This window comes from Mustelus asterias, chromosome 23 (assembly GCF_964213995.1).
Source record: "Mustelus asterias chromosome 23, sMusAst1.hap1.1, whole genome shotgun sequence".
Lineage (NCBI taxonomy): Eukaryota > Metazoa > Chordata > Chondrichthyes > Carcharhiniformes > Triakidae > Mustelus > Mustelus asterias.
Genome location: NC_135823.1, coordinates 46,949,874 through 46,969,844, shown reverse-complemented (window position 1 = coordinate 46,969,844; position 19,971 = coordinate 46,949,874). Strand labels below are relative to the sequence as shown.

The window sequence follows — 19,971 nt, the reverse complement described above, 5'->3', positions numbered from 1 at the left end:
TAGTTTGTTTAGCTGAAACAGGTGCAATGTGTGTACACGTTCTTTCTGTCTGCAAAAAATAGGGCTCTGTATATTAATATATGTAGCTTCCAATATATTCAAATGTGCAACACTGCAAGCCCAAATGAAAATATTAAATTGGTTGTCAGTGTAATTTTTAACACACTGAGAAATATCTCGCAAATGTTGTCCAATCACAGAATCACATTTAATGTTGGACACAGAGGGCAAAATCTTACCAAGAAATGGCAGATTATTGTTTCCGGTGAGAAAATTGGTGTGTTAAGTTGGTTTTCTCTCCAGATCTTATGACAGTCTACCAAAAAAATCAAGGGGGTGCATTTCACGTTGTCATACAGGGCGGGTGGGGCCTTAACACGCCAGCAAAACCCCACTGCTCAGACAGAGATCAAGGTGCCATCTTTAAAGGGCGCCCCAATCGGAACCTGAGTAAACCTCCCCCCCACCCCCTGCCCCAGCCCCCACCCCCGCCAGCCCACCACGGAGGTCTCAGGGTCCCCCTTCTCAACCCCGATCAGAGTTGGCACTTCTCTACCCCCGTTGATCATTGACCCTTTCCCCCCGAACATCGGCACCTTTCCCCATTCTCTCGTCCCCACCCCCCCACCTCCTCCACCTAAACCCCTCCCTTCTCCCCACTATAGCCATCGCCAGCATCCCCTGCTCCTCCATCCATTCCTGGCCACCACCACATCTAAATGAATCAGAAACCTGGCAGTGCCAACCTGTGTCAAGGGCAGTGCCAAGGGGCAGTGCCAAGCCACTGCCTGGCCATGTTCCCCCCCCCACCCCCAGCGCTTTACAATCCCAGGGAGACCGCAATGACAGGTTCACGTTTAATTTCACAAATCTGTTGTAAAAGGCGTTGGCGTGATGGCATGCCGGCACCCGCTGAATATCTTGGTTGGGGGGGGGGGGGTGGTGGGTGGGAGTTGTTCCGGAAAGAGTTCTCACTCGTGACATGCTAATGTATTAAAATGAGCTTTCTGCGGTCCCATGGTATGTTTCACACCACTCCAACAGTGAGGGGCCGGTAAGATCCGACCTTGGAAACTTGTTGGTGCAAATTGCGCTCTCCGGATTTTGAGCGTGCGTCGCCATTCCTGCAGATAGAGAGTGCGGGCTCAAAATTGTCCCTTGAGTTTTGGAAGCATGGACAGGTTGGGTATGGTCTATACCTTGCCTGTTGCAAACAGCAGAAGGGCAAGGTATACACCACACCCAACCAGCTTTTGCTTGCTAAACTCAAAACACAGGGATGAATGGAGTTGCAGGTTTGTCAAATAACTTTTAACAAAAGAATAAATTATTGAAAATTAACTAGAATACACAATCCCTTCACTGCACCTATATCTTTACAGATACATCCAAATTTGTAAGGATAACACTAGTTCCAAATTATATCTTATATTTTAATGTTCTCTGTAAGTATACGGTTCATGTTAACTAATAGGTAAACTGTGGCCAGACATACCACACTCTGAAATCAAATGATAGATGCCACCCAATACATCTTCTGTAGATTTCCCATCAAATCCCCCCAGATGCTTGTCACACTGCGCGTCAACTGGTCTGACTGGAATTCTGACTTCCACACAGGTGATTCCAAACTCCGCTATTAAAAAACGTGCCGTGGAATCTTCTCCCAAACAGTTTTTCTCTTCCATGCCTTCACCAAGCATCCAATTCCAGGATTTTATTCTCTCCTTTTGGTCTTTCTCGGTCTTGGATTGCCACGTGCATTCAAGTTTCCACACAATCTCTCAGGAACCCAGCCATGCTAACAGAACACTACTGCTTCACAGATGTGTTAAGATGTGACCAAACTTTTGATTTATCTTGGATGTCTGGCTTCTCAACTCGCTGAATTTGAATCTGTAGCTGTCTCTTTAACTCAGAGCACTTTCTCTGTTTTGTACTTGAATTCTCCTGAACAGAACCTTGTTCAACTTCTTGTTCTTTGTTCCTTTAACTTAACTGTCTTCCTGAGACATACTTTTGTCCCAACTCCCTGGTTTCTAGGACTTTCTCTTGTTCTTTGGGGAAGTGTGCTTTCTACAGCTCCCTGGTCCTGTCCAGCTTCTCCTGAATCTAGCTTACAACTAACTTACAGCTCCTTTTTGTCCGAGCATCGCCCCTGGTTGCAAAGCAAAACCTGGTTTCTCTTTAAGCCCTGGTTGCTTTCACATTGTAAATCCTCATTGCCATGCATGCATCTAATCCAAACTGAAGTCATTAAACCTTTCCAATACAGAAACACAGAATTAAACTTACTTAAAGTTATGCCTTATTTCCAATACCCACCAATACAAATATAGACTATTTAAAACTACCTCTGTTTTCTGATAGCAGTCAATCATAGAATCCCTACAGTACCGAAGGAGACCATTCAGCCCATCGAGTCTGTACCGACCACAATCATACCCAGGCCCTATTCCCGTAACCCTCATTTACCTTGCTAATCCCCCTGACACTAGGGTCAATTTAGCATGGCCAATCCGCCTAACCCACACATCTTTGGACTGTGGGAGGAAACCGGAGTACGCGGAGGAAAGCCACGTAGACACGGGGAGAACGTGCAGACTGCACACAGACAGTGACTCAAGTCTGGAATTGAACCTGGGTCCCTGGCACTGTGAGGCAGCAGTGCTAACCACTGTGCCACCGTGCTGCCCAAATGAACAGCGATACAGTTCCAAGTCAATTTGGTATGAGACCTAGAGGGGAACCAGACGAATGAAAGATGACCTCATTACCTCAGAAGGTTACGGATACTCCATGATTGAATACACTTAAGTCTGAGATAGGCAGATCTTATGTCTCTCATGCAATCAAGGGATATAGGAAGCGCTCAGGAAAGTGAAGTTGAAGATCATCCATGATTGTACTGAATGATGGAGCAGGCGTGACAGGCAATAGGCCTACCTCTGCTCCTATTTCTTGTAATTTTTTTATCTCAAGACTTGGAATAGGGATTCCTTCATTCCAGGGATGACTTATGAAGGGAGATTGAGCAATTTACGCTTTTACTTACTGGAATTTAGAACAATGGAAAGAGATCTAATTGAGGTACGCAAGATGTTTAAGGGGATTGATAGGGTAGACATAGAGTGGATGTTTTCCCTTGTTGGACACTGTAGAATGAGAGGCCATAGTTTAAGGCTAAGGGGTGGCAGAATTTAAAACAGAAATGAGGAGGAATTACTTCACTCAAAGGGTTATGAATCTGTGGAATTCTCTGCCCGAACGTGCAGTGGATGCCAGAACACTAAATGTTAGGAAACCAAAGCTAGTTTTAATGAGTTATATTTGTGTGGGTGCATAGATTTAGGTGGATTAACTTAATGTTTCTGTGCTTGGAAGGACTTATAGTTAGATTCATTCATGCTGGACAAAAGTTGTTTGTATGTGTGGGGGTGTTGGTTTCAATTCCAACTGAGATTCTATTGTAAAAGCAAATGACTGCGGATGCGGGAATCTGAAACAAAAACAGAAAATGCTGGAAAATCTCAGCAGGTCTGACAGCAACTGTGGAGCGAGAACAGAATGAATGTTTCAAATCTGGATGACCTTTCGTCAGAGCTATTCTATTGTGTTTAGAGAGCTACGGTGTGAAAGCTAAATATACTTGCTTAAAAGCCAGAGGCCATTGCAGAGAGGAAGGGAGGGCTTTCTTTGTCCTGTATTTTTAGCTGGAACCCAGAGGCAGTAGCAAACAGGTTACGGAGCAGTGAGCAGCTCTTTCTCAACTCTGCTCGGAGAAGCTAGAGACCAGCTGTCTCAGCTTTGCTAGAAGAAAAGCTGTATAATGGAGTAATGTGCAAGAAAAACAAGCTCCAGAGGAACCAAGGGATGGTTGGGCCTGGAAACCTAGAAATAGAACAGGATTCTGTTCATGGACTCCAGACAAAGTTGAGAAGGAATCAGTTGGTGAGAACGCTAGAGAAAGGTTTCTAATGCAATCTTAAAGTTTGGAATGTCTTACTATCATCTGTGAATAAATTGTAAAGTAATTTGGAAGAAAATATTGGCTGGATATCAGAATTTATGGAACAGTGAAAGTCAGTCAAGATAATATCAGTCAATATCTTTTCCCAAAGGTAGGGGAGTCTAAAATTAGGTTTAAGGTGAGAGGGGAGAAATACAAAAGGGTCCAGAGGGGCAATTTTTTCACACAGAGAGTGGTGAGTGTCTGGAACAAGCTGCCAGAGGTAGTAGTAGAGGCGGGTTCAATTTTGTCTTTTAAAAAGCGTTTAGACAGTTACATGGAGTAAGATGGGTATAGAGGGATATGGGCCAAATGCGGGCAATTGGGACTAGGTTAGGGGTTTAGAAAAAAGTGTGGCATGGACAAGTTGGGCCGAAGGGCCTGTTTCCATGCTGCAAACCTCTATGACTCTATAATGAAAATGTAAAGGGGATGGTACAAAATCCAGGAAATGACTCGCTATTAAAAGTGGATCGGAAGCTCTGGTCAAAATCTGGACTGGATTCTGGAATGCAAACAGCTAAGGGAAAGTATTACTAGGAGAGAATTTGTAAAGCGAATTTTGGGAGTGGTGTTTGGAAATTCTCATACAACAATCATCTGGGGGATTCTGAGGAGAAATCCGCAAACACTAACCTTGTGTGCTAATGAGAACATTGTAGCCTCAAATAAACTTTGTCATTCGTATTAATTGTAAAATCTGTGTGTAATTTGTTGAGCCAAAGGGGGGCAGTAAAGGAGTATTGTATTATAATCCATTTTTTTCAATGTTTAATATTTTTTCCTCTGCTGTTAAAACTAATTAGCAGTCCTGTGACTCTGTTCTCCACGTTTGATTAAAGAAAGTAAAAGTTACGGTCTTTGAGTCAAGCTTCCATTCTGGGACCTTCCTATTCAGTTAGAACATCAACTGAATCGTAACATGAACAAATTTGAGGAGATAGATAGGTTTTTAATTAGCAGCGGGATGAAGGAGCGAGCAGGAAGGTGGAGATGACACTGAGATGAAAACAGCCACAATCGTATTGAATGGTGGAGCAGGCTCAAGGGGCTACTCCTGCTCCTAGTTCCTATGTTCTTATAACAGGATGAGACCATTTGGTTTGTTCCACCATTCAATTAAATCATGTGTGATCTATATCCTAACTCCATCCACCCACCTCAGTTCTATGATCTTTAATATACCTTGCCCAACAAAGAATTTAATCTCAGGTTTGAAATTTTTCATTGATTCCTAGCCTTAAAAGGTCTTTAGTGTAGAGAGTCGCAGATTTATATGAAAAGTGGTTCAGTGCAACTACTACAGTTCTACATTGTGGCCTCCAGACTCTAAACCCTTACCTTGCTCAAGTCTTTGATTCTGACACCAGCTTCAACATCCAATGGCTCATCTTCCATGTATTCAGTGTTTACGAACCTCTCTGTTTCCTCATCCTCTTTGTTGACTTTGATATATTCGGATCTCGGCTTTCCAAGCCAGTATGAGGGCTGCGCAAACACCAGAAATTAACACACAATATTGCGGGTCCTTTAAATAATGCATTCTATTAAGAACAAGGAAGGCGGCAGCTGTTCTCACCAATTGATAGAGGGGCTGACTAGACAAGCAGTGCACTCCATGTGTGGTTCATCGCAACATGGCCCCAGCCCAAACAATCATACCTCCCAGTCATATCCAGAAGCATTGGCATTACTGAGTATCTGAAACACTCAACACATGCTGCATAAATTGTGAGCCATTGGTTGCCTCTTCTGTGTTCCTTGGTCCAGGCTTTCTGAAAATGCAGGTTCAGCAGGATAGAACTCAGTACCAGAATTTCGATTGAACGAAGCCTATTTTTGTCACCTTGGACTCAAAGAAATTTCCTGTGTACTGCCCTTTGAATACACAAAGGTTGGGTTAAAAGCCAACTGAAAAGCTGCCCCAGTTGTGTGTGTGTGTGTGTATGCTCTGTGAGAACAAGTGTTAGAAGTTTTGACACAGAAGTAAAAGCCAGCAAGCACACTCACAGTACCCCTGTAAATAGCCACTGTGCAGGAATCTCTCTCTCTCTGACTGTGAAAGTCAGCCAAGTCAGCAAAGTCTACAGCTGAAAAGAGAACTGGGAAATTCTTTACCAAACCACAGAACACTGGAATCACAAAACAAACTACACGCCTGCTAAAGCCAACTCTACTGGAACCTCGAAACTGGCTGATCTGTTTGTGTTTTCTTCATTCCTACCCACCCCAATAACCTTTGATTTCCTTACCTAACAAGATTCTATCTACCTCCGCCTTAAAATATTCACTGAGCCCACCTCCACTGTCTTCTAATTAGGGGACTTCCAAAGTTGCACAACTCTCTGAGAGAAAAAAATTCTCCTCATCTGTGTCCTATAGTTTCCTGTTTTCTGTCTCCTTCCCTTCTTGCTACTTTCCAGTCTGAGGGAACCTTGCCAGAAGTTTGGGAAATTAACATCCACCCATTTTCTGCCTCATTAGCCACCTCTTTTAAGACCCTAGGATGAAGTCCTAGGAGATTTGTCTGTCTGCAAGCAGCTCCATCAATTTTCTCACTATTGCTTCCCCAGGTGATAGTAATTTCACAGAGTTTCTCTCTTCCCTTCCACCTCCTGATCTTCAGCTGTTACAGGAATGTTTTTTGTATCTTCTATAGTGAAGACGAAAGCAAAATATTTGCTCATTTCATCTGCCATTACCTTATTATCTTCTATTAACTCCCTGTTGTCACTCTCTAGAGGACCAGTGCTCACTTTATTTACTCCCTTCTTTTTTAAATACCTGTTGAAATTCTTATATAACTCTATGATTTTTTTTCTCCTGACTAACCGTTTAATCATTCTCTACCGCTCTTTATATTCTGCTCAATCATCTGACCTGACGCATCTTTTTGCAGTTATATGCTTTTGCCTTAAATTTGATACTTCCCTTAATTTCCTTAATTAAACTTGGATGGTGGGTCCACCCTTTGGAATTTTTCTCTACTGTAGGAATATACTTATTCTGAGTATTCCCAAGATATCCCCTTAAATGTCTGTTACTGCTTTTCCATTGATCTATCATCTCACGTGAGAACACCATCCACCAGGTACACGGTACATACTCTTGCAACTCGGCCAACGTTGTCTACCTGATACGCTGCAAGAAAGGATGTCCCGAGGCATGGTACATTGGGGAAACTATGCAGACGCTGCGACAACGGATGAATGAACACCACTCGACAATCACCAGGCAAGACTGTTCTCTTCCTGTTGGGGAGCACTTCAGCGGTCACGGGCATTCGGCCTCTGATATTCGGGTAAGCGTTCTCCAAGGCGGCCTTCGCGACACACGACGGCGCAGAGTCGCTGAGCAGAAACTGATAGCCAAGTTCTGCACACACGAGGACGGCCTCAACCGGGATATTGGGTTCATGTCACACTATTTGTAACCCCCACAGAGTTTCACTGGCTGTCTTGTCTGGAGACAATACACATCTTTTTAGCCTGTCTTGATGCTCTCTCCACTCCCATTGTTTTGTTTCTTAAAGACTTGATTAGTTGTAAGTATTCGCATTCCAACCATTATTCATGTAAATTGAGTTTGTGTCTTTATATGCTCTGTTTGTGAACAGAATTCCCACTCACCTGAAGAAGGGGCTTGCAGCTCCGAAAGCTTCTGTGGCTTTTGCTACCAAATAAACCTGTTGGACTTTAACCTGGTGTTGTTAAACTTCTTACTGTGTTTACCCCAGTCCAACGCCGGCATCTCCACATCAGAATTGGAGAGACAGATAGTGCAAAAATCACAAAGGAAACTACAAATGTTTAACTCTAAGACCTTGTGAAAACAGCCAATGATGATCTGGGAGAAAGAGAATGTGAACCAGAATGATGTGAGGGTGTGGAACATCCTACTAGGGTTAGTTGTTTTTTAATTCTTTTTTGAGATGAATATCACTGGCTAGGCCAGCATTTATTGCTCATTCCTAATTGCTCTTAAGAAGTTGGTGATGAGCCGCCTTCTTAAGCCGCTGCAGTCCATCTGGTATAGGTACACTCAGTGCTGTGTGTGCGTGTGTGTGTGTGGGGGGGGGGGGGGGGGCGGGGAACTTACAGGTGGTGTTCCCATGTGTCTGCCACCCTAGTTCAATAGACATGATGTGGAGATGCCGGCGTTGGACTGGGGTGCCCACAGTTAGAAATCTCACAACACCAGGTTAAAGTCCAACAGGTTTATTTGGGAATCACGAGCTTTTGGAGCGCTGCCGTGTTTGTGGACCCAAATCTCCACTCACCTGAGGAAGGAGCAGTGCTCCGAAAGCTCGTGATTCCAAATAAACCTGTTGTACTTTAACCTGGTGTTGTGAGACTTCTTACCTTGTTCAATAGGTGGTAAAGATTGTGGGTTGGGAAGATGCTGATGAATGACCCTTGGTGAGTTGTAGCAGTGCATCTTGTTGATGCTATATACTGCTACTACTCTGTGCAGGTGGTGAATGGAGTGAATATTTAGTGATGGATGGGGTGGCAATCAAGCAGACTTCTTTGTCCTGTCTGGTGTGAAGTTTCTTGTACGTTGTTGGAGCTCATCCAGCCAAATGGACAATATTCCATCACGCTCCTGACTTATGCTTGTAGATGATGCACAGATTTTGGGGAGTCAGGAGGTGAGAGTTACTCCCGCAGAATTAACAGCCTCTGAGCTGCTCAAGTGCCATTGCATGTCTATGGTCCAGTTAAGTTTCTGGTAAATGGTAACTCTTAGGATGTTAATGGTACGGGATTCAGTGATGGTGACACCATTGAATGACACCAACAGGAGTTGGTTAGATTCTCTCTTATTGGAGATGGTCACTGCTTAGCACTTATGTGGTGAGAATGGTTTGCAGCAGAGACCAAACCAACATTTAGGAATAGGTTAGATAGACGATTAAAGGAAAAGTGGGAGGTGCATAAAAGCAGTTGGATACAGGGCGGGCAGATGGAATGACGATTGTACCCTGGACTGATTCAATTACACACAAATCACTACAATATTGCAGCAACTTACCAAGATGAAAAAGTACCAGGCCTCTGGCACTCCATATTCTCCAGGGAAGACAGCTTCCACATACCAGGTAACCAAATTGTAACCTAGTGAATCGAACATCAGCATTCCCATTGCGTGAGCAATTGTGAAACCATCATCCACAGTAACCGGCATGTTTATGTTTGACCACTGGATACCCATACCTTCAAACACACAAGGAAATCCGAAAATAAACTTTCAATAGATAATACCTAAGCCATTAGCAGCAGCGCCGAGTGCAGATAAATTGTGGCTCCTTGAATTAACTGTGACTTTGCCCGATGATAGTGTATGAAGGTCACAAAAATCATCAGTACAATTATCTGCAATTCTCATTTTGTACATTCATTCCCTCCTCTCCCTTTGATGATGGACCTCTGCAAAAATCAACTGAACCCAGTATTATTTTTTTTAAAAACAGTGCATATCAAACAATAAGAGAGGCCAGAGATACACCAGAGCTCGTGCTGCGCTGCATTTACAGCAGCCTTTGTAAGAAACAGTGTGTGTCCACAAATAATCAGAGAAAATTGAGACATTTCCTGTTTGGGGAGGCTTTGCATTGTCTCGCTGTCCCTAAAGATATAATTTCTCAAAAATTCATTCTGCATGGGTTAATGAAAAAACAGATGCTAGAAAATACTGAACACACAAATCATGGAAATGAAGCAGCTGCTGTGTGAACTGTGTGTGCCTGACCGTGTGTGAAAGCAGTGAGAGAGGCTGAGGCATTGGGAAAGAGGATGTGTCGAGTTTGCACGTGTCTGCGTGGGTTTCCTCCCGGTGCTCCGGTTTCCTCCCACAGTCCAAAGATGTGCGGGTTAGGTGGATTGGCCATGTTAAATTGCCCCTTAGTGACAGGGGGACTAGCAGGGTAAATACATGGGGTTACTGGGATAAGGCTTGGGTGGGATTAATGTTGGTGCAGGCTCGATTGGCCGAATGGCCTCTTTCTGCACTGTAGGGATTCTATGATTCTAAGAGTGACAGAAGCAGCATGAAGGGGGGGGGAATTGGATTTTGAATTTGGTTTTTGGAGCAAGCAATAAATGGATTTGGGTTTCCCCGGTCCATTCTGAGCACTGCATTTGTAATTTTAAGGATGGAGTAAAAAAATTTTTTTAAATGCACTTAAAAGAGCTTCCCAATCTGTGCTCCCAGAGTGAACAGACCAAGCCCTGAGTAAAATCAAACTGTGACACCACAAGAAAATACGTAGTTGATTGGTTTATCTTTCAAAACTCTGGTAATTTTAGTGATTGTAAAGTTTTATTACTAGTAATGCTCATTAGGTTAGATTGGTTGGTGAGTAGTTCCTATTCATCTGAACTTGGAAATTTCAATTTGGGTAAGTAGAACATTTATTGAAATAATAAGAATATAAGCGCAGGCAGGACGAGAGATATTCATTAAAATTTGCTCAGTAATATAATTAATTAATTAAAGACCATAAAAATGGAAGGACAGGTAATCTGTGGCAGCTGCAGGATGTGGGAGCTCCTGTTTGCCAGTGTGCTACAAGACAAACACACCTGTAGTCAGTATTTGAAGCTGGAGGAACTTCAGTTCAGAATCAGTGAGCTAGAGGCCGAGCGTCAGACAGAGAGTAAGACACCTGGGCATTTTATTCTAGAAGGCAGTCACACTCGTTAGGTTAGGGGGTCTTCTGATTTACTCAGGAGTCAAGGCCAGGAGGGTATGACCCCAATGAAGAGGTAAGGAGATCGAGAAGGTAGAAGTGAAGGAGTCTCAGCCCTTGCAATTGTCTAATAGGTTGCAGGTTCTTGTAGCTTGTGGGGATGAAAGAAGAAGAGACAGTGTGGATGAGTGAGCTAACCATCGTACCATGGTACAGGAAGCCATTCTGGTGCAAGGAGTTAATGGGAGTGTTGCGATAGTAGGGGATAGTATAATCAAGGGGATAGACACGGTTCCCTGCAGCTGAGAGCGAGAGTCCAGCGCGCTGCGTCATCTGCCTGATGCTAGGGTTCAGCATATCTGCACTGGGTTGGAGAGGAGGAAGGGGAGTAACCAATTGTCATTGTCCATTTAGGTACGAATGAAATAGCAGAACGTCTTTCCCAGTTCTCCCTAAGAGCACATGAACAGCTGGGGGCTAAATTAAAAAAAACAGAAGCTCAAAGGATTGTTACCTGAGCCACAAGCAAGTTGGCAGAGTGTAAATAAGAATAGGGAATTAAATGTGTGACTCAAATATTGGTGCAAGGGAAATGGATTTCAATTTCTGGGGCACTGGAACCAGTATTGTTGAGTGTGGGAGTCGTAGTGTCAGGACAATCTTCACCAGAACTGCGCTGGGTCCAATTTTCTGGCGAGTCATATAATCTGGGCAGTAGAGAAGGCTTCAAAGTAAATAGTAGGGGGTGAGGGATCAAGTGATGGAAAATGTGACAAATTAAAGAGAGAGAATAGGGCAAGGGAGCAAGGCAGTGAAAAGGGAATTGATTATCTGAGTGTGGCAGGAAGGGACAGGGCATACAAACTTAAAAGTGCACCAGCAAATAAGGCTAGAGGTTGCACAAATAATTAAACAACAGATTTAAAGGCACTATCTGAATGCACAAAGCATTTACAATAAGATAGATGAATTGACAGCACAAATGGAAATTAATAGGTAAACACTAATTGCAGTTATGGAGACGTGGCTGCAAGGTGACAAGGCTGGGAACTGAATGTTCAAGGATATTTGATATTCAGGAAGGGCAGGCAAAATGAAAAGCAGGTGGTGTTATCACATGCTGAATAAAGGATGGGATAAGTAGATTAGTGAGAGCATCCGAGACTGGAAGATTGCAACATGAAAATATTTCAAAAATAATTTTGGGTCTATTGAGGTATTCTGTGAAGCAGGTTTGTGCGGGGCATGCGTTTGTGTGTGTGTGTGTGTGTGTGTGTGTGTGACTAATTTAATTAAGCTGGAGAACAAGTGTCTACAGGGCTGAGGATATCAAAGAGACTAGGTGTGAAAAGCAGGCACCGGAAGTGACCAGAGCCAAATTGGATGATCTACAAGTAAGACATGGGTAGAAATTTGCAATAGGAGGTAAATAAAATTTGTTGGATTGTGTTATTAAAATTCAAAGGAAAGAAGGGTTTACAATTTGGAAAAGGACAAAGAACAAAGAACAAAGAAAACTACAGCACAGGAACAGGCCCTTCAGCCCTCCAAGCCTGCACCTACTATGCTGCCCGACTGAACTAAAACCCCCTACCCTTCCGGGGACCATATCCCTCTATTCCCATCCTATTCATGTATTTGTCAAGACGCCCCTTAAAAGTCACTACCGTATCCGCTTCCACTACCTCCACCGGCAATGAGTTCCAGGCACCCACTACTCTCTGTGTAAAAAATCTGCCTCGTACATCTCCTTTAAACCTTGCCCCTCGCACCTTAAACCTGTGCCCTCTAGTAATTGACTCTTCCACCTGGGAAAAAGCTTCTGACTATCCACTCTGTCCATGCTTCTCATAATCTTGTAGACTTCTATCAGGTCGCCCCTCAACCTCCGTCATCTCAATGAGAACAAACCAAGTTTCTCCAACCTCTCCTCATAGCTAATACCCTCCATACCAGGCAACATCCTGGTAAATCTTTTCTGTACCCTCTCCAAAGCCTCCACATCCTTCTGGTAGTGTGGCGACCAGAATTGAACACTATATTCCAAGTGTGGCCTAACTAAGGTTCGATAAAGCTGCAACATGACTTGCCAATTTTTAAACTGAATGCCCCGGCCGATGAAGGCAAGCATGCCGTATGCCTTATTGACTACCTTCTCCACCTGCATTACCACTTTCAGTGACCTGTGTACCTGTACATCCAGATCCCTTTCCTATCGATACTCTTAAGGGTTCTGCCATTTACTGTATATTTGCTATCTGTATTAGACCTTCCAAAATGCATTACCTCACATTAATCTGGATTAAACTCCATCTGCCATCTCTCCGCCCAAGTCTCCAATTGATCTATATCCTGCTATATCCTCTGGTGGTCCTCATCGCTATCCGCAAATCCACCAACCTTTGTGTCGTCCGCAAACTTACTAATCAAACCAGTTACATTTTCCTCCAAATCATTTATATATATTACAAACAGCAAAGGTCCCAGCACTGATCCCTGAGGAATGCCACTTGTCACAGCTCTCCATTCAGAAATGCACTGTTCCACTGCTACCCTCTGTCTTCTTTGACTGAGCCAGTTTTGTAACCACCTTGCCAGCTCACCTCTGATCCCATGCGACTTCACGTTCTGCACCAGTCTGCCATGAGGGACCTTGTCAAAGGCCTTACTGAAGTCCACGTGGACAACATCCACTGCCCTACCCTCATCAATCACCTCTGTCACTTCCTCGAAAAACTCGATCAAGTTCGTGAGACACGACCTCCCCTTCCCAAAATGTTGCTTCTCACTAATACGTCCACTTATTTTCAAGTGGGAATAAATCCTGTCTCGAAGAATCCTCTCCAATAATTTCCTTACCACTGATGTTAGGCTCACTGGCCTGTAATTACCTGAATTATTCTTGCTACCCTTCTTAAATAAAGGAACAACATTGGCTATTCTCCAATCCTCTGGAGCCTCCCCTGTAGCCAATGAGGATACAAAGATTTCTCTCTAGCCCCAGCAATTTCCTCCCTTGCCTCTCTCAGTATTCTGGGGTATATCCCATCAGGCCCTGGGGACTTGTCTACCTTAATGTTTCTCAAGAACCCCAATACCTCCTCCTTTCTGATCTCAACATGGCTCAAACTATCTACACATCTTTTCGCAGACTCATCATCCACCAACTCCTTCTCTTTGGTGAATACTGACACAAAGTACTCATTTAATACCTCACCCATTTCCTTTGGCTCCACGCATAGATTCCCTCCCTTGTCCATGAGTGGGCCAACCCTCTCCCTGGCTACCCCCTTGATCTTTACATATGTATAAAAAGCCTTGGGATTTTCCTTAATCCTGCAGGTCAATGCTTTTTCGTGACCCCTTTTAGCTCTCCTTACTCCTTGCTTAAGTTTCTTTCTATTTTCCTTGTATTCTACACTTGCTTTGTGTGTTCCCAGCCTCCTAGCTTTGGTAAATGCTTCCTTTTTCTCTTTGACTAGGCTCACAATATCTCTCGTTATCCAAGGTTCCCAAAATTTGCCATACTTATCCTTCATCCTTACAGGAATGTGCCGGTCCTGAATCCCTATCAACTCACACTTGAAAACCTCCCACATGCCAGATGTTAATTTGCCCTCAAACATCTGCCCCCAATCTACATTCTTCAGTTCCTGCCTAATATTGTTGTAATTAGCCTTCCCCCAATTTAGCACCTTAACTTGAGGACTACACTTATCTTTATCTATCAGTACCTTAAAGCTTACTGAATTGTGGTCACTGTTCCCGAACTGCTCCCCTACTGAAACATTGACCACCTGGCTGAGCTCATTCCCCAATAAGAGGTTTAACAACACCAGGTTAAAGTCCAACAGGTTTATTTGGTAGCAAAAGCCACAAGCTTTCGGAGCCTTAAGCCCCTTCTTCAGGTGAGTGGGCTCATTCCCCAATACCAGGTCCAGTATGGCCCCTTCCCTAGTTGGTCTATCTACATACTGTTTCAAGAAGCCCTCCTGGATGCTCCTTACAAACCCTGCCCCATCCACACCCCCAGCACTAAGTAAGTCCCAATCAATATAGGGGAAGTTAAAATCTCTCACCACAACAATCCTGTTACTTTTACACCTTGCCAAAATCTGCCTACACATCTGTTCCTCTATCTCCTGCTGGCAGTTGGGTGGCCTACAGTAAACCCCCAACATTGTAACTATACCTTTCCTATTCCTGAGCTCTACCCATATTGCCTCGCTGTACGAGCCCTCCGAGGTGTTCTCCCGGAGTACAGCTGTGATATTCTCCTTAACCAGTAGTGCAACTCCCCCACCCCTTTTACATCCCCCTCTATCCCGCCTGAAACATCTGTATCAAAGAGCAAAGAAAATTGCAGCACAGGAACAGGCCCTTTGGCCCTCCAAGTCTGCACCGACCATGCTGCCTGACTTAACTAAAACCTCCTACGCTTCCGGGGACCATATCCCTCTATTCCCATCTCATTCATGTACTTGTCAAGACGCCCCTTAAAAGTCACTACCGTGTCCGCTTCCACTACCTCCCCCGGCAACGAGTTCCAGGCACCCACCACTCTCTGTGTAAAACATTTGCCTCGTACATCTCTTTTAAAACTTGCCCCTCGCACCTTAAACCTATGCTCCCTAGTAATTGACTCTTCCACCCTGGGAAAAAGCTTCTGACTATCCATTCTGTCCATGCCTCTCATAATCTTGTCGACTTCTATCAGGTCTCCCCTCAACCTCTGTCGCTCCAGTGAGAACAAATCAACCTCATAGCTAATGCCCTCCATACCAGGCAACATCCTGGTAAATCTTTTCTGTAGCCTCTCCAAAGCCTCCACATCCTTCTGGTAGTGTGGCGACCAGAATTGAACACTATATTCCAAGTGCGGCCTCACTAAGGTTCTATAAAGCGTCAACATGACTTGCCAATTTTTAAACTCAATACCCCATGCCGTATGCTTTCTTGACTACCTTCTCCACCTGCATTGCCACTTTCAGTGACCTGTGTACCTGCACACCCAGATCTCTTTGCCTATCAATACTCCTAAGGGTTCTGCCATTTACTGTATATTTGCTATCTGTATTAGACCTTCCAAAATGCATTACCTCACATTTGTCCGGATTAAACTCTATCTGCCATCTCTCCGTCCAAGTCTCTAACCGATCTATATCCTGCTGTATCCTCTGATGGTCCTCATCGCTATCCGCAAATCCACCAACCTTTGTGTCGTCCGCAAACTTACTAATCAATCCAGTTACATTTTCCTCCAAATCATTTATATATATTACAAACAGCAAAGATCCCAGCACTGATCCCTGAGGAACACCACTTGTCACAGCCCTCCATTCAGAAACGCACCCTTCCACTGCTACCCTCTGTCTTCTTTGACCGAGCCAGTTTTGTATCCTCCTTGCCAGCTCACCTCTGATCCCATGTGACTTCACCTTCTGCACCAGTCTGCCTGGAATGTTAAGCTGCCAATTCTGTCCTTCCCTTAACCAAATCTCTGTAATGGCAACAACATTACAGAGACTTGGAAAGGTCATAAATAAATGTGAGCTATTACATTTTTATTTACCTGAAAGTAGTGGCCATAAGGAGAACAAAAAGATCTTTATATTCTTGGAAAGGTAAATTTCAAAGAAGGATAAGGAAAATGGAAAAAGATGTATGGAAAAAAAGTATTTAAAGACAGGTTTGGAGCTGTGCTGGGTGTGGCCATGTAACATCTCCTGGAGTGCTCTATGCTAGGACAGAACTGTGAGGAAGCAAAGTGAGGCTGCTTCAGCCAATCCAGAAAAGTGTCTGGATAAAAGCAAATTATTGCGGATGCTGGAATCTGAAACTAAAAGAGAAAATGCTGGAAAATCACAGCAGGTCTGGCAGCATCTGTAAGGAGAGAAAAGAGCTGACAGTAATGGACAGTAATTCCAGCAATTTCATCACAGTAAGATGCATCATGCAGTCAACTGGCAACGGGCATCACATTATGTCCTTGAAACAACTAGGGAAAGCTGGCAATAGTCATAAATTGCATTAGTATTTGAAAGAGTTCAGTTCACTAATTTTTAACAGATTATTTCCAGGGAAAACTGCAAAGGGCCATCTTTTCATTAGTGCTCAGTGACAGGAGGTTTCAGTGCCATAATTATAAATGTTCAATACAAATTAATGGTCAGAATGGTCAGAAAAATAAGTGATCCGATCTCGGAGTTCCTCCCACAGTCCAAACGTGTGCAGATTAGGTGGATTGGCCATGCTAAATTGCCCCTTAGTGTTAGGGGGACTAGCTAGGGCAGTGGTTCCCAAACTTTTTTCACTGGGCCGCACTTTTGGAATAAAAATTTGCTCGCGCCACACTGAATTTTTTATTTATAAGAAATACACTCAAAAACAAAAAAAAAACAACTCCTAGCAGTGCTTGATTCATAACATAGAACACAACTACTTTATAATATGATCATGGGACATCCAGAAAGTATAAAACAATTCTTGTTTAAACCATGTTTAAATGTTTCTTTGATTGTCCTTGAATCTTCCCACCACACTTGCCATCCTCTCTCGCCGCACCAGTGTGGCGCGCCACACCCTTTGGGAACCACTGAGCTAGGGTAAATGCATGGGGTTATGGGGATAGGGCCTGGATGGGATTGTGATTGGTGCAGGCTTGATGGGCCGAATGGCCTCCTTCTGCACTATAGGGATTCTATGATCTATGATTCAACGGCAGGTGCAGCTGCAAAACCATGTGGTCAATCCCAATAATGAGGGGAGAGGGAAAGCAATCTGGAGAGCGAGAGCCGTGTAAGGAAAGACTTAAGTGATGGCTGACCATCCAACGTTACCGATTGCACAAACTGACCTCGCTCCTTGGGACAAGGACTGTTTTAAGGAGTCAAAAGATGAGAAAGGACTTGCATCTATCTAGCACCTTTTATGACCTCAAGACAGACCAAAGCATTTTACAACCAATGAAGTACTTCTCAACTGTGGTCACTGGTGTAATGCATGAAACACAGCAGCCAATTTGCACACAACAAAATTCTACAAACAGCAATGGGATTACCAACTAATCAATCTGTTTTTGATAATTAAATAAATGTTGACCAGGGCACCAGGGAGAACTGCCCTGCTCTTCTTCAAAATAGTACTGTGGGATCTTTCACATCCACCTGAGAGGGCGTCAGGGCCTCAGTTTAAGATCTTCCCCAACACTGTGGTGACGTGTCAGCCTAGACTGTGTGCTTGTCCAGGACTGGGTTTCAGAAATGAGAGCTGCCACAAACCTGAGCTGACACTTGATAAATCACCAACGAATGAATAAAACAGCAAGTGCCGACACAGAATCTCATTGCTCTTACCTTTCCCTTCGAACATGCCAATTACCTGGCAGCCCAGCGCCATTCCAACGTTTGAGATCAAGCAGGATGCCACTTTCTGGGCTGTCGTCATCGAATGGTAACGCGGCGCGATGAAGAAGTAGGGGATGTAAGAAAAGAAATACAGGAATCCACTAGCTGCAGCACCTACGTTGGCTGCAAAGAGAGAAAAAATCAGATAAAAATCAGACACACACCTCATCATGCAATGGGTAGATTGATTTACCAGACCTTCTATCTGTACTAATGCTAGTGAAGGATACTGTACCTTCAAAGATGGCCGGTACTGGGACATGTGTGACTGTAATACAGCCACCTCACAGTACCCACCCCTAATATCTTTAATATCTTTCCCACTTTTCTCCCCCAGAAGGTAATAAACTGCATTGATCCCACTCTGGAACACCTCATCCAAGTGGCTGAAAATACGTTCATCCAACATGGACTGGGATATCACACAGGCACCAGGATTCTCTGGTTATTGAACTGGCAAAAAGATCAGTTGACAGCAATCCTGGAGTCCAGCACAAATTTTCCATTGATTTGCAACCAATGTAGAATTATAGAATGGTTACAGCACAGATGGAGCCATTCAACCTGTCATGTTTGTGTCAACTCTCTATAAGAACTTCTCACCCAGTCCCACTGCCCAACCTTTGCTCATTGCCCTTCAAATCTTTTAATTGTAGGTGTTTATTCAATTCCCCTTTGAAAGCCACAATTTAATCTGCTTCCACTACACTCTCAGACAGTATATTCCAGATCCTAAACACTTGGTGCCTAAAAAGGTTTTCCTTATGTTGCCATCAGGTCTTTTGCCAATCGCTTAAAATCAGTGTCCGCTGGTTGTTGTAGATTACGATAACGCCGGCATCTCCACATTATGTCGTAGATTACACAGGGTATTTGGTACTGAGACAAGCCAATGCTCAGTCCATGCTGATGTTCCTGCTCCACTTGAGTCTCCTGTCTTTTCTAATCTGGATCTGTGGTCATAATCATCCATTCCCTTCTCCTTCAACTGGTTGTCTAAGGTCCTCCTAAAGGCACTGTTCGCTTCAACCATGCCTTGTGAAATGAGTTCCAAGTTCATGGCCCTTCTCCCACTGTTTCTCCCTATCTACTCTATCCAGAATCCTCATCATTTTGAAGACCTCTATCAAATCTCCTCTGAACTTTCTCATCTATAAAGAGAACAGCTCAACTTCCCCAATCTATCCACTTTTTTAAAATTCCTTTACGTGGTGTGGCTCATCAAGTCTACACCAACTCTCCGAAAGAGCATCGTACCCAGGCCCCATTGTTAAGTATCCAAACTCTATGACTGTTTCTGTGCAGATCTGCTTCTCTGTCTTGCCCAGCAGTGTAAAAGCTCACACTGGACTGTGTCTGATAGGAAAAGCCCTCAATGAGCTTCTGAGAATGGAAAGGGGCTGGCAGGGTAGTTAAATAAGACTGATATCTGATGCTAATAACGTACGGTTACCTAGAGCAATCAGTATGGAGAGAGAGGAGAGAAGAAATGGAGGATGAAGGAACATCAGCTTCTCTGTGCTACACCCAGGTTGCTGTTGGATGCAAAATTCACTTGAGGTTAAAATAAAACAAGGATCAAAACAGATAAATCAGTTGTCGCTTCCCAATGGCCAAATAACCAGAGGTGAGAGCAGGAGAAATTATTTTACACAGCAAGCTTTCTGCGCAAGGATCTTTTCTCTCTAATAGGATGATATCTGATGCAGTTCTGTCAATCTGTGTAACCTCACAATACCAGCCAGAGAATGCTCCTTAATACAGGTGTCAGGGATCTATCCGATCTTATTGCACCTAATTCCTTTAACAACATTGAGGAGGAACCACAGTCTGTCTCAATGTTTGTACTGGTTACTGCAAACTGT

The 19,971-nt window shown here is 43.8% G+C and overlaps 1 protein-coding gene across 5 annotated transcripts in view; it reads right to left on the bottom strand.

Moving 5' to 3' along the window:
• abca3b (ATP-binding cassette, sub-family A (ABC1), member 3b) overlaps positions 1-19,971 on the bottom strand; it is a 118,101-nt gene that overhangs the window by 63,531 nt on the left and 34,599 nt on the right. For all 5 annotated transcript variants that reach the window (XM_078240429.1, XM_078240428.1, XM_078240426.1 and 2 more), the window contains 3 exons: positions 18,056-18,229; positions 9,044-9,225; positions 5,351-5,497 (listed from right to left, as the gene is read on the bottom strand). In XM_078240429.1, the coding sequence (XP_078096555.1) occupies positions 5,351-5,497; positions 9,044-9,225; positions 18,056-18,229 (503 nt within the window). The remainder of the gene's footprint in view (positions 1-5,350; positions 5,498-9,043; positions 9,226-18,055; positions 18,230-19,971) is intronic.